Source organism: Dipodomys spectabilis, unplaced genomic scaffold, assembly GCF_019054845.1.
Source record: "Dipodomys spectabilis isolate Male_0828 unplaced genomic scaffold, ASM1905484v1 ptg000003l, whole genome shotgun sequence".
NCBI lineage: Eukaryota > Metazoa > Chordata > Mammalia > Rodentia > Heteromyidae > Dipodomys > Dipodomys spectabilis.
Window position 1 is genome coordinate 14,475,348 of NW_024870680.1, and position 13,930 is coordinate 14,489,277.

At 39.7% G+C, this 13,930-nt stretch overlaps 1 protein-coding gene across 1 annotated transcript in view; it reads left to right on the forward strand.

Moving 5' to 3' along the window:
* Positions 1-13,179: 13,179 nt before the first annotated feature.
* The window catches only part of Pgm2l1 (phosphoglucomutase 2 like 1), a 38,109-nt gene continuing 37,358 nt past the window's right edge, over positions 13,180-13,930 (forward strand). The window contains exon 1 of the mRNA XM_042690021.1: positions 13,180-13,573. Coding sequence (XP_042545955.1) covers positions 13,463-13,573 — 111 coding nt within the window. The 5' untranslated portion in view covers positions 13,180-13,462. The remainder of the gene's footprint in view (positions 13,574-13,930) is intronic.

Consider the following 13,930-nt stretch of genomic DNA (forward strand, 5'->3'; position numbering starts at 1 on the left):
AAAGTGAAAATAAAGCTCATGTGTATACAACTATTATATTATATATACATAACTTACATGTGTATTATGTATATTATATGTGTATGATCACATATTCAAACTTATAATTATGTATCTATGTATAAAATAACTTATTCAACATGTTAAGTATATAATAATAAGTTGCTGGTTTATTATAATATATAGTAACTAATACAATAATTTATGGTTTACATATAAGTTTTGGGAAATAAAGTCTACAGAAAATAATACCTTTTAGTTCCCTCCCCCTTACCAATTAATGTGTAGTTATTTTTCCTCTGTTGCTTCTTCAGAATGAGTCATCTTCTTCTAATCTTAGGAAATTTCCAGGATATATCAGAGTTGAGAATATGTCATCATAAAATCATAGTCTCTCACCAAGAGCTGGCTCCAACAAATTCAATTTCCCTTGGATTATATTATTTGCATATGACATTAGAAAGGGCATCTTCAATTTCATCAGGAAATAAAACACTGTTGGGGATATGAAACTGACTACAGGCTACTGTTCTTTCACTGAATAAATAGAACAACATATATACAAAAGGATTATATAAAAACCAAGTACTGTATAAAATTACTATTTCCACTAACATCTAGCATCCACAAGCACACATATTTTCAAAAATAAATGCATCAAAATTAGCATCAGGCATACAATGCTGGGGAAATATAATATGAACTGGGGAAATGTAAGTTACTTCAGCTATGTGTTTTGTTTCATGCCTTTAATCCAAGCTACTTGGGAGGCAAAGACAAAAAGGTCAAGTTTGAAGACTAGCCTAGACAAAAAGTTAGCAAAATACTATCTCAAAACAAGCCAGAGGTGGCTGTTCACATCTGTAATACCAGCTACTCAGGAAACAGAGGTAAGAGGAAATTAGCAGGAGACCTTATTTAATAAACAAACTAAAGGCCAAGGAGCTGGGTCATGGCTCTAGTTATTTGTAAATACAAGGCCCAGAGTTCAATTTCCACTTCTAAGAATAATAGTATATATGTGCTATATGATATATAGTATATTACATGCATACACATGTATATGTAACTTCATGATTGGGGGAGGGTTGGTCATGGGGCTTGAACTCAGGGCCTGGACACTGTCCCTGAGCTTTTTCGCTCAAAACTAACACTCTACCACTTTGAGCTACAACGCCACTTACAACTTCATCATTTTTGAAATTGTAAATGACACATATATATTAAAGTGCTCAAGGAAAAGAATACTAGTTTACAGTTTAATACTAAACATTAGTTTAATACTAATTTAAAAATGCATGACGTAACAGTAAGTACACAATATAAAGTTGTTGGATAAATACATGAGAATGAGAATTAGGACTCTCTCTCTCTCTCTCTCTCTCTCTCTCTCTCTCTCTCTCTCTCTCCCCTCTCCCTTTCCTAACCCCCTTTCTCTTCTCCCCCCCCCCCCACTGCAATACTAGGTTTTGAACTCAGATCCTCTGGAGTAGCTAGGATTACAGGCATGAGCAACTGATGCCTGGCAGGAGGGTTCTTTAGAAAGAATTAATTGGTAGATAGTAAAGAATTTGTTTAAAGTTAAGGAAGAGAATGTTGAATTGACAACTTTTTGTACAACTATTTAGAGATTATTTTAAAAAGTAAAAATAAAAAGCAAAGTTAAGAGAAAAAAAAACCCAAATCAATATTGAAGGCATCTGTTTCTTGTTGGTTTAGCTTCCCCTTCTTCCAATAACAGAATCCCGTACTTCCTTTGGAAAACTGTTCCTCTTTCACTTTCCATGTTAAGTAACACTTTGTGGCATGATTCATCACATTATATCCTCCTCTCCATGGCCATAAGTACTGAGTTCAAGACCCAAGTTTGGTCAAGCCTGCTCTGAAATTTATGCCTTCCGAATAGACATAAATACAATCTTTTCTTTGGGGCTTGCTGGGTAGGATGATGTTTGCCTGGAGTTGTGTGTGTAGTCAAGACTGTCTTATTCCTAAATTAATTAGGAGAGATTGGAGAGAAATAGAAGTTGATCTGAAAGATGGAGACAGAGTCCTGTAAGGATCCAGCCATACTTGAAGCTAGATCTATCCTTGCCTTTCTCTAGTACTGAAGCAATTAAATTCAATTAAAAATTATTTTATTGTATGTGAGAATAGATATCTGAAAACATATTAGCATAAAATCAACCCTTTAACCATTTTAAGTGTATAGTTCAGTAACATTCAGTACATTTGTACTAATGCATTTTTCTACTTAAGCTAGGATAAGTTTGTTTTTTGTCATTTATAATCAGAAGATGTGGCAGGTTTGTTTTAGTCTTTTATTAGAAATTCTCATCAGGTACACATTTTGAAAATATTTTCTCATAATTTGTAGTTTACCAAATAATATTCTTTAGGCTGTTTTTTGATAAACAGAAGATTCTAATTTTAATGCCATACTTTGTTAATTTTATGTTTCCATGACTAATGGTTTCCTTATGCAAACAAACATTAACTTATTTCTACAAAATATTTTATTTTGTTTTCTTCTAGAAGCTTTACAGTGTTAGTTTTTGTTTAGTTCAATGATCAATCTAAAATTAATTTTATGTTTGTTGTGAGGTAGGGGTTGAGGTTGATTATTTTTCACCAGATGGGATATTCACTAGCACATGTTGAAGAAAATCTCCATTTGTCATTGACTTAGTTTGATGCTTTTGTTGAAAAATCAAGGGATATCCAGGTACCAGTGGCTCACACCTGTAATCCTATAGCTACTCAGGAGGCCTGAGATCTGAGGATGGTGGTTCGAAGCCAGCCCAGGCAGAAAGTCCCCTTGAGGCTCTTATCTCTAATTAAGCACTCCTAAACAAGAAGTAGTACTGTGGCTCAAGTAGTAGAGTAGCAGCCTTGAATACAAAGATGCTCAGGGACAGCACCCAGTCCCTGAGCTCAAGCCCTACAACTAACAGAAAAAGAAAAAGAAAAATCAAAGGACTGAGTTCCCATTCCTGGGTTCCTTAATCTGTTCCATTCATCTGTATCTGTCTCTTCTAATGCTGGTACCATTCACTCTTAACCATTGCAACTTTTGTTCTGTTTTGTTTTGCTGGTCCTCAGGCCTGTGTGCTGTCTCTGAGGTTTCTTGTGCAAGGCTTGCACTCTAGCACTTGAGCAATGGCTGCACTTCAGGCTTTTTTGAGTGCTTAATTGAAGATAAGAGCCTCACAGACTTTGCAGACCTGGCTGACTTCAAATCATGATCCTTAGACCTCAGCCTCTGTAGTAGCTAGATTACAGGTGTGAGCTGCTCACAGCAACTTTATCTTAAGTTTTACGATCAGGTAACATAAGTTCTCCAAAGTCATTCTTGTCTAAAAGAGTGGAAACTAACTCAGCATTTTTTAAAACTCAGCTATTATTGTTCTATTATTAGATAAGAATGTCTTCCTGATAGATATCATTAAAGTTTTCTGTATTATTAGGTATTTAGTTGTAGATTCTGGAATTCCAAAAGGAGAATGTGTATTCTTTGTTACTTTTACACACTCAGCAACATTTTTTCCATGTCAGCATGATAAAAGGGATTTGTGGGGCTGGAAGGTGGCTCAGTGGTAGAGTGCTTGCCTTGCATGCATGAGGCCCTGGGTTCAATTCCTCAGCACCACATAAGCAGAAAAAGCCGGAAGTGGTGCTGTGGCTCAAGCGGTAGAGTGCTAGCTTGAGCTGAAGAGCTGAGGGACAGCACCCAGGCCCAGAGTTTAGGCCCCACAACCAACAAAAACAAAAAACAAAAAAAAAAAACCCAAAACGGGATTTGTGTGGTATGTGTTTGCCATTTTGAGCTCTCAGCATCCAAATGTCCTTCTTATTTTGTTCTCATTGTCCAATGGCATATCCTCTTCTGTGAACTCCTATTTATCCTTCAGTTCCACTCTAGGCTACTAAACAAAACCACTTACATGTACATAAAAAGCATCAAAACTTTAGGAATACATTTAAGATCTTTATGACCTCTACCCTGAGATCTATATAACATTTCTGAGAGAAGGCAGGAAGAATATTTTTACATAGAAAGATAAAATATTTTTATGAATTGGGAAACTCAATATTTTTTAAAATGTTAATTATCTCTAAATAGATCTTGAGGATTTAACATAATACTAATAACAATCCCAACAATTTTACCCAGCTGATTCTAAAATTCACATGGAAATTTAAAAGACCCTGAAAACCCAAATATCCTTGAAAAAGAATGATAAAGTTGGAGAACTTAGGCTACCTGACTGCAAGACTTACCAGTTTAGCAATGCCCTTCTCTTGGACACCTTCCATGACCCTTACAGTTCCCATTAAGTGTTCCTCCTCTGTTTTCCCACAGGATGATTACAGTTGTCAAAGCACTTTATCACAGTGTACTTCAATAATATGTTGTCTGCTAAAAAGCTTCATGAAGGCAGAGACCAGGCTTTTCTAGTTCATTACTCTGAAATCCAAAACACCTAGCAAAGTGCTTATACTCTTTAGATCATGAAAGTACTCGCTGGATGGAAATAAATTTTTTGTAAAATAATATTTAAATGCAAATTCAGGAAGGCCCATCCTCTGCCTGGGAACTATTTATTCAGGCAACCAGTATTGATTTATTGTATTTATTTTTATTTATTTATTTTTGACAAGTCCTGGGGCTTGAACTTAGGCCTAGGAATTGTCCCTGAGCTTCTTTTGCTCAAGGCTAGTACTCTTGATCCACAGAGCCACTTCTGACCTTTTCTGTTTATGTGGTACTAAGGAATTGAATCTAGGACTTCACACATGCTAGGCAAGCACTCTACTGCTCAGCCACATTCCCAGCCCTGTATTTTTTTTTTCTTTTTGTCGGTCGTGGGGTTTGAACTCTTGGGCCTGAGCGCTGTCCCTCAGCTCTTCAGCTGAAGGCTAGCGCTCTACCACTTGAGCCACAGCGGCATCCAGTTTTCTGGTGGTTTATCGGAGATGAGAGTTTCATGGATTTTCCTGCCCAGGGTGGCTTTGAACTGCAATCCTCAGATCTCATCCTCTTGAGTAGGTAGGATTACAGGAGTGAGCCACCGGCATCCGGCTTTTTTTTTTTTTTTTTTTTTTTTAAGTAGTTGTACAAAGGAGTTTCAAATCAAAAGCCAGACTATGAGTACAATGCATCTCAATCAATATTATTCTCACCAATTCTTTTCCCACTTTCTCAAATCCATCTACACTTGATTTTAGAAGAAAAATAGTAACACTTTGAGAGTACTAAAAAGATTGTGTAATTTGATTCACAATGAATCAGTTCAATCTTTTGAAATCAAATCTCCTAAACAATTGCAGTATATTGCCTTGTAATTGTATTCTCAGAAATTGAAATGTATGGAATAATATAGAAGCAAAAACAGCTTTATGAGAACTATAGGCATGGCTCAAGTGGGAGAGCACCAACCCTGAGTGAAAATGTCAATTGAGTTCAAGCCCTAGTACTGGCACAAAAATAGCTTTATAAACAAAGGTATTCATTGTTGTCATTTGTTACAAAAGAAAATATAGACAAATTAGGAGTCTTACCAAATGAGGTTCATACAAAATACTACAGTAGATCTACTTTAATGTATTTCACAACCTATATTAGATGATTATCAGAATGTAGTAGTTCCTGAAATAAGTCTAGATTATTTGCAATAGCCATCTTGCTAAAAGTAAATAACAAAGCTCAATAAATTTTACACTTCTTTTAAGTTATATAAGATCAACAAAAAGCCAGTAAAAAATTTCCAGACTAAAGTGAAAAAGTTATCACAGAAAGGTAAAAAATTACAAATTGTGGCTTTTGCTCTGAAAGTATTTGTCAACCTCATCAAGTATGACAGAAAACAAAGCTCAGAGTTCTTGCAGTTTATCAGGAATATTTTCTCTTAGAATTCTTGGACCCCATGGAGTTGCACAGAACTTATCAGTGTGATCTAAAAGAGACTCCAGGGACTTCCAAGACTTAAATTAGTTGAAGTCCCAGGCATATGACAAATCTCCAGAGAAAATAACTTTCATTGCAGTTCTAAATTTATTCCCATAAATGATTTTTTCAAATATAATGTTCTACATATACATGAACACACTCATACACCAAATACAAGGCCAATAAGGAAATGAGATTTTCGTGAATAAGATCTAACAAAAGGCTGGGAATATGACTTAGTGGTAGAGTGCTTGCCTAGCATGCATGAAGCCCTGGGTTTGATTCCTCAGTACCACAAAAGCAGAAAAAGCCAGAGGTGATGCTGTGGCTCAAGTGGTAGAGGGCTAGCCCTGAACACAGAGAGGCTCAGGGACAGAGCCCAGGCCCTGAGTTCAAACCCAAGGACCAGCAAAAAAAAAAAACTAACAAAAAACAATAGATAAAATCAACCCAAACTGGTCTCAATGCCTCACACCTATAATCCTAGCAACGTGGGAGGCAGAAATCAGGAGGATCAAAGCTTGAGGCCAGCCCTAGCAAGAAGTAGTCAAGACCTCATCTTAGTCAATAAAAAACTTGGTACACTAGCATACATCTGTCTTCCAAGTGATATGGGATGGATAAATAAGAGGATCATGGTCCAAGCCAGTCTGGGCAAAAACTAAGACCTTATTTAAAAAACAAGAAAGCAAAATGAGCAGAGAGGCATCCATCAAATCTCTATTACCTACTAGGATGCACAAGGCCTTGAGTTCAAATCCCAGTAATACCAGAAAAGAAAAGTGAACCCATATTTTCTTCATAGAAACTGACAAGATAATTGCAAATTTCTATAGAATAGTAGAGCTGTAGGTATGGCTCAAGTCATGAGTAAGAAAGGTGAGCAAGAAAGTTGAGAACACAAAAGGTCCCTAGTTCAAGCCTTGATCCTTGCATGCTCACACACACATACAGTAAACCATGTGGGATATAAGACCGATTTAGCTTCCAAAATTAATTAATATTAATTGGAATATAATGAAAAACAAAATTCACATGATACTTCTCCACATACACAGAAAAGCACTAGTTAAATACAACACATGTTAATGATTAAGAAAAAAATCAACACTAAACAGACTAAGAACATCAAGACACTTCATCATTCTGATAAAGGGAATTTATTTTTTAAAAACCTACAGTTAACATTATAAAATCAAAACCACAATAAAGCCAGGAGATGGTGGCTCATGCTGTAATACTAGCTATTCAGGAGGCTGAGACCTGAGGATTGAGGGCCAAAGACAGCATGAGCAGGAGAAGTCTGTGAGCCTCTTATCTCCAATTAAACATCTCAAAAAAAAAAAGGAAGTGAAGTTGTGGCTAAAGTGGTAGGGTGCTAACTTTGAGCAAAGAGCTCAAGGATAGTGCCCAGGCCCCTGAGTTCAAGCTCTTGTACATACAACACACACACACACACACACACAATTAAATGCTACTTTATACTTGTTAAAATAGCTAGATGCAAAAAGTCAGAAATAATAGTGTTAGCCAATCTGTGGAAAAACTGGAACCTTTGTAAACTGCTGGTAGGATTGAAAATTGGTGCAGCTGCTTTGGGAAACAATCTGGCACCTCAAATGATTAAATATAGAATTACCATATGATACAGAAAAAAATCTCTGAATTATGTATTAAAGAGAAATAACATTCCACACAAAACTTTTATATGAGTATTTATAGGAACACTATTGATAACAGCGTAAGTCACAAATGTCCATTAACACAAACGAACCAACAAATATTGTATACTCATACATGAAAATGTTTTCCACCTGTAAAAGGAACTACCAATCCATGCTATGAAATGGATGAACCTTGAAACATTATGCTAATTAAAAGAAGCCACTCAAATCAGACATGGTGGCTCATGCCTATAATCCCAGGATCGCTGTTCAAGGCCAGCCCAAGCAAAGATAGCACAAGACCCTATCTGAAAACAACAACAACAACAACAAAAACCCAAAAAACTGGAAGCAAAAGGACTAGAGGCAAATAGAGCATTTTCTAAGCAAATCTGAGTTAAATCCTAAGGACCACAAAAAGAAAAATAAGAAAGACAAGAAGGAGGAAGAAAAGGAGGAGAAAAGAGGAAGAGGAAGACATTCACAAGAGACCATATATTGAATGATTCCATTTAGATGAAATGGTCTGAACAGGGCAATCTCTATTAATAGAGAAGAGGTAATCACTTAGCCCTGTGAGATGGTAGACTGAATAACAGACAGCTGATAGCTAAAGGGAATATGGTTTCTTTTGAAGTGATATATTCTAAAAGTTAACTCTGATAATTTTTTAAATTTTATTTTATTGTAAAGATGCTGTATAGAGGGCTTACAGTTACATGAGTAAGGTAAATGAGCACATTTCTTGTCTAGCATCTGATAATTTTATACATACATGAATATAAATTTTAAAGCCACTGCACTGTATACTTTAAATGGGTAAAAATATGATATGTGAATCATATCTAAATAAAACTATTGAAAATGCAATGATGTGCTCACTCTCAGGCACTGCCAACTGTCCACTTCCAGACCCGAAAGCATGTATTTCCTTACATTTAGCATTCTTCACCTTTCTTCACTGTAATCCCGATATGTTTTATATCCATTCCTCCTTATGCAAAGATAACCATCTTTTCCTTTGTCATTCCTTGTATGAGAGAAAGTTTTGTGTAATAAGGATAAAAGTAGTTATTTCCTTTCCTGATACTTCCTCTTTTTTTTAATACAGAGCTCACCAGAGTGTATGAGAAGATTCTTTGTGGCTAATAAGAAAATACTTCTCTGTTCAGAGAAATAACAGAACAGACCCACAGCATTTCTTCAAGATGTAAAGTCTTAAAATAAGAAGGCAATAGAGAAGAGTTTCTGAGCTCTACTTGGTGACAATACTTTTAAGAACTGGCACTATTTTAGAGAGGATGGCTATGTGGTAACCCCAGACAGAAGCTTTGTTTCTCTCCATGTACAAGCCATAAACAATCACCAAGTCCTAGACAATGCAGATGTTAGCAGAAATCTTGAACTACAGCTATAGACTCTGTTCTCTCCAGTACCACACAAAGTTGGAGGAAGATATTGATTAAAATTTTTTTTCTCTCTTTTTTTTTTTGCATTGGTGGGGATTGTGTCAAGGGTTTTACATGTGCTAAGCAAGTGTTCTACCATTGACCTACAACACACCTAGTCCCCAAATTTAATTTCTTGCTACCCTAACAGAATGAGGTTGTGTGTGTGTGTGTGTGTGTGTGTGTGTGTGTGTGTGTGTGTGTGTGTGTGTGTGTGTGTGTGTCCGTTGTGGGCTTGGACTCATGGCCTGGGCACTGTCATTGAGCTTTTTTGCTTTACCACTTTGAGCCACAGAGCTACTTCCAATTTTCTGGTGGTTAATTGGAGATAAGAGTCTCACAAATTTTCCTACCTGGGATGGCTTCTACCTGCAGTCCTCAAATCTCAGACTCCTGAGTGGCTGGTATTATAGGTATGAGCCACTGGCAACTAGCACTTCGAATGTTTTAATTACATATTTAAAAAAAAAACTAAAGAAACAGATCCACTCCCTACCTTTATGAGGTGGGGTTTAGTGTAAGGAAGTTAGGTGACATAGATGTACCCCTGCAAGGAATATTGAGATCCTGGCCCCTTCCTGTCTTTTGTTTTTTAGCTACCATAAAATGAGTAGGTTTGTTCTACCATGTGCTTCCAGACACGATGTACTGCTTTGTCACAGGCCCAAAGGCAATGAAGCAACTGACCATGAACTAAAACTCCTGAAACCTTTCTTCTAATCTCAGGTATTTTGTCATAGAAATGACAAAAAAGTTAACATAACACACTGCATCATAATTACATAATATATATTACATGCATATTAATTTTAATTACATTAAATATTTTTGTACAACATAATATTTGGGTTGAAGGCAGATTGCATATACAACAGTGGTCCCATAAGATTTTATCACGGCGGGTGGGGGGGGGGAGGCGGGGGAGGCTGGGAAGGGATGAGAAGTGTAAACAAAGGAGGAGGCTGCAATGCTTGATAAGAAATGTACTCATTATATTGCCCATGTAATTGTAACCCCTCTGTACAGTATGTTCACAAAAAATTAAAATTAAAATATAAAAAAAAGATTTTGGGCTGGGAAGGTGGCTCAGTGGTAGAGCGCTTGCCTTGCATGCTTGAGGCCCTGGGTTCGATTCCTCAGCACCACATAAGCAAAAAGAAAAACAAGCCGGAAGTGATGCTGTGGCTCAAGTGAAGAGCTGAGAGAGCTGAGGGACAGCGCCCCAGCCCAGAGTTCAGGCCCCACGACCGGACCCCCCCCCCCAAAAAAAAGATTTTATCACAGTGTTGTGGTAGCCACTCTTCAATATTCACAAAATGACAACATTGCTTAACAATACATGTCTCAGAATACATTTCTATTCTGAGCAGCAAATAAAAATACTGGAGTCTGTGGCAAGTTCTAATAGAGATGAAAGCTTCTGAGGTTTTCCTGACTAGGGAAATTACTACATTCCCCCAAATGGACACAAATAAGACACAATCCTTAGGTTTAATGAATTCTGGGTCTCCTTGGTTACTTTTCAATGCTTAAACAGTAAAATTAATCTGCTCTGCAAGATATCTGGTAACAGTTATCTGTCATGATCTTGCTCATAAAAGGAAGGGATGTGGGCTGGGAAGATGGCTCAGTGGTAGAGTGCTTGCCTTGCATGCATGAGGCCCTGGGTTCAATTCCTCAGCACCACATAAGCAGAAAAAGCTGGAAGTGGGGCCGAGGCTCAAGTAGTAGAGCGCTAGCCTTGAGCTGAAGGGACAGAGCGCAGGCCCAGAGTTCAGGCCCCATGACTGACCAAAAAAAAGGAAGGGATGGGTAGCTAAGGTTTGCATTCTCCCTGTCTTCTGTCCTTGCCTTATCCATTGCCCATCCATTGGAAGTGGGTAATCTGTCAAGATTAAATGAGAACTATCTTATGAAAGCCACTACTAATAAAATTCAAATTATTAGTGGATTTTGTTTGAATGTATGTTCTTACCCAGTAGAGCTGATTTTAGGGGTCTGAAATTTTTTATTTCTTAATAGGTTTTCACAGATACCAACACATTGGTCTTGCTAACGCACTCTGAGTCGCAGGATTATAGTCAATTTGGTTACAACCAGTAGGTTCAGGGCCCTATATCAATGTATTGATTCAGAATCTCTGGTGAAATACAGTATAGTAAAAAAAAAAAGTTTTTGGGGAAGTTTGAAAACTTGTCTATGGGGTTTAAAATGTTGTCTATATTTTCCTCTTCTTGATACTTTTTTGACCACCTTAGACTTAAATTCATTAACATTGTTTGCAGCAAGCATTCACTATTTGTCATGGGTTGTATTTTTATGTACTGTTTCTCCTTAACAGACTTCATTTCTTGAACATGCAATTATATTGTATGCTCTTGTAGCTTACACATAATATTTAGCATCCAGTAAATAACTAATATTTGTCATGGATAATAACCATGATGATAATAGAAGACAATTTCTCTTCTGGACACATAGCTGTTTGGTAGGCTTTCTGGGAACCTGCTGACTCCATAAAAGAAACATTAAATTTCTCAGCAAAAACTGAAACACCCAATTACACATGACACATTTTTATTTTTAGGAATCAGCACTACAATCCTTTTGAACCTTAGTAGCTTGGATTTTATTGTAGTAAGTTACACTTTGTTTTTTATTGGCTTATGTTAGCTGTATTGGGGAGGGATTTCACTGTTACATCTTCACACATGATTATATTGTATTACAATCAATGTAAATGATGCTTTAAAGAAAAGAAATGCTTTGACTTTATTATAGCTTTTGTCTGTGAACTTCATAACACTCAGACCATTTAAGTTATTCTACAGCCATGCTATCAATATTATTATGCTCTTACACACACACACAAAAAGCTGACTTAGGAGAGTTGTAAGATACTTGGCCAAAATTCTTGCCAAGATGGCCACAGTAAGAAAACTCAGAGGAGTAGCTGGATGGTAGACAGGTAGGCAACTAAGTTATTTCCCTGACTTCAAGTTGTGTGACTTGACATTCCATAGAAGAGAAAGGCTATGGTGAAGGGAAAATGAAGAGTATTTCTATGGAGAAGGAGGAGGAAGAGAAAGAATCTGGCTGTCTAAAATGAAAATAATCCTCGTTTTCCTCCCCCTCTCTTCTTCCTCCTCCCCCTCCTCTTCCTCTTTTTCCTCTTTTTCTTCCTCTTCCTCTTTTTCTTCCTCTTCTCCTTCGTCTTCTTCTACACTGTTTTATCTTAGGACGCTTGCATATTTTTCCATTAAACACTTTCCATTTTCAGCATCCTTATCTATTTTCCAGCAGTCTTGCTCCCCCTACTTTCTACTCCCCTGGCAACAGAGCAAAAGGAACTGCCAGCTGATTCCTGAAGGTGGACTAAAACACTAGGTCCGGGATTCATGAACTCGGCCTGCCTCCCAGAAAATTCGGTGCACATCTCGGTGGTCTCTTTGTATGCAAAATAGGAATGGAACACGCCCACCTACCTGACTGCAAGACTCGTTTACCACAGAGCCCTGGAAGGAATACCAGTTGTTTCCTCACTGTGTCAGACCTCGTCTATCTTAACCAACACCACAGAACGTAGCAGAACTGACACCAGGCGAGGAGGCAGGGAGCCGCCTCGGGGTAGAATTTCCCATCTGTGGCTAGGAAGCGCGAGGGGCTGCTGGGAGTAGTCCAGGCGGTCTCCGCTGGCCTTGCGGAACGGAAAGAACTACAACTCCCATGAGACAACGCGGCCCTCTCCCAGCCCGACACCAAACGCGAGGAGGTGGGGGCAGAGGATGCGCCCGCGGAGGACCCTCAAAGCGCGCCCGAGGCGCGCCACTTCGGGGTGGCCGTCATAGCAGCAGACCAAGGAAAAAGACCTATGAGAGTGTGAGGGACAGTAACAAAGGAAAGATGTCCGATGAAAGGCAAGTTAGGAAATAAAAAGAGCCTTGTACCATTCCCTCAGCACCCCGCCGGCTCGTAAGCTCGCGCAGCTGCAGAGCCGCGGGCGCGCGCCTGGTGCCGCGGGGACCGGAGCCGGCTGGGCGGGAAGGGGCGGGGCCGGAGCGCCGGGGGCGGGGTCTGAGCGGCGAGGGCGGCGGCGGCGGCGGCCGCGACCCAGACATCTGGGACTGTTGTTATTCTCCAGCCACACGCCCGCCCCAGGCAGTTGGCCGGGAGACCCGGACCTGGTCGGTTGGGGTGCGGCCGGCCTCATCAGCTTCTGGCTCCCGGTTCCCTGAAGTTGTCGCGGGAGCTGGCACTGCTACGCAGCCGCTGGACTCTGATGCCCTTCAGTGAGGAGGGGGCGCCCGGACCTAGGTGAACGCACCCAGGCCCCCCCTCCTCTCCCCGAACTCGATATCTTCGCCGGCCTCTCAGGTTCACGAACCCCCACTCTGACTGCCATGGCTGAAAACGCAGAGGGAGACCTGAACTCCAACCTGCTCCACGCCCCTTACCGCACCGGGGACCCTCAGCTGGACACGGCCGTCGGGCAGTGGCTCCGCTGGGACAAGGTGGGTACCTGGCCAACCCGCCACTGGCCCGGGCTTCCCGCACGCAGCCCACCCTTTCCGGTGCCCACCCGGGGCTGTGCAGGCTCCCGGGGGGAGACGGCTGGGATGGGGGGGGTGGCCTGCGGAGCCGGGCGTTGCCACCCACCTGAGCCTGGGCTGGGCAGGGCAGGGTCTAATGTAGTCGTTTCCTTTTGTATTTCGCCGAATTGCAACTCGTGTTCTTCCCCCTTCGTCTTATTCCCTTCTGGTGCGTGTCGTCTCATTCTCAAAAACAATTAATCGTCATCGCAAGTTATACATATGCTTTGCAGAGATATTTCCTTTCCCCTTTCTCCCTTGACTTCCTTCTCTGCAAAC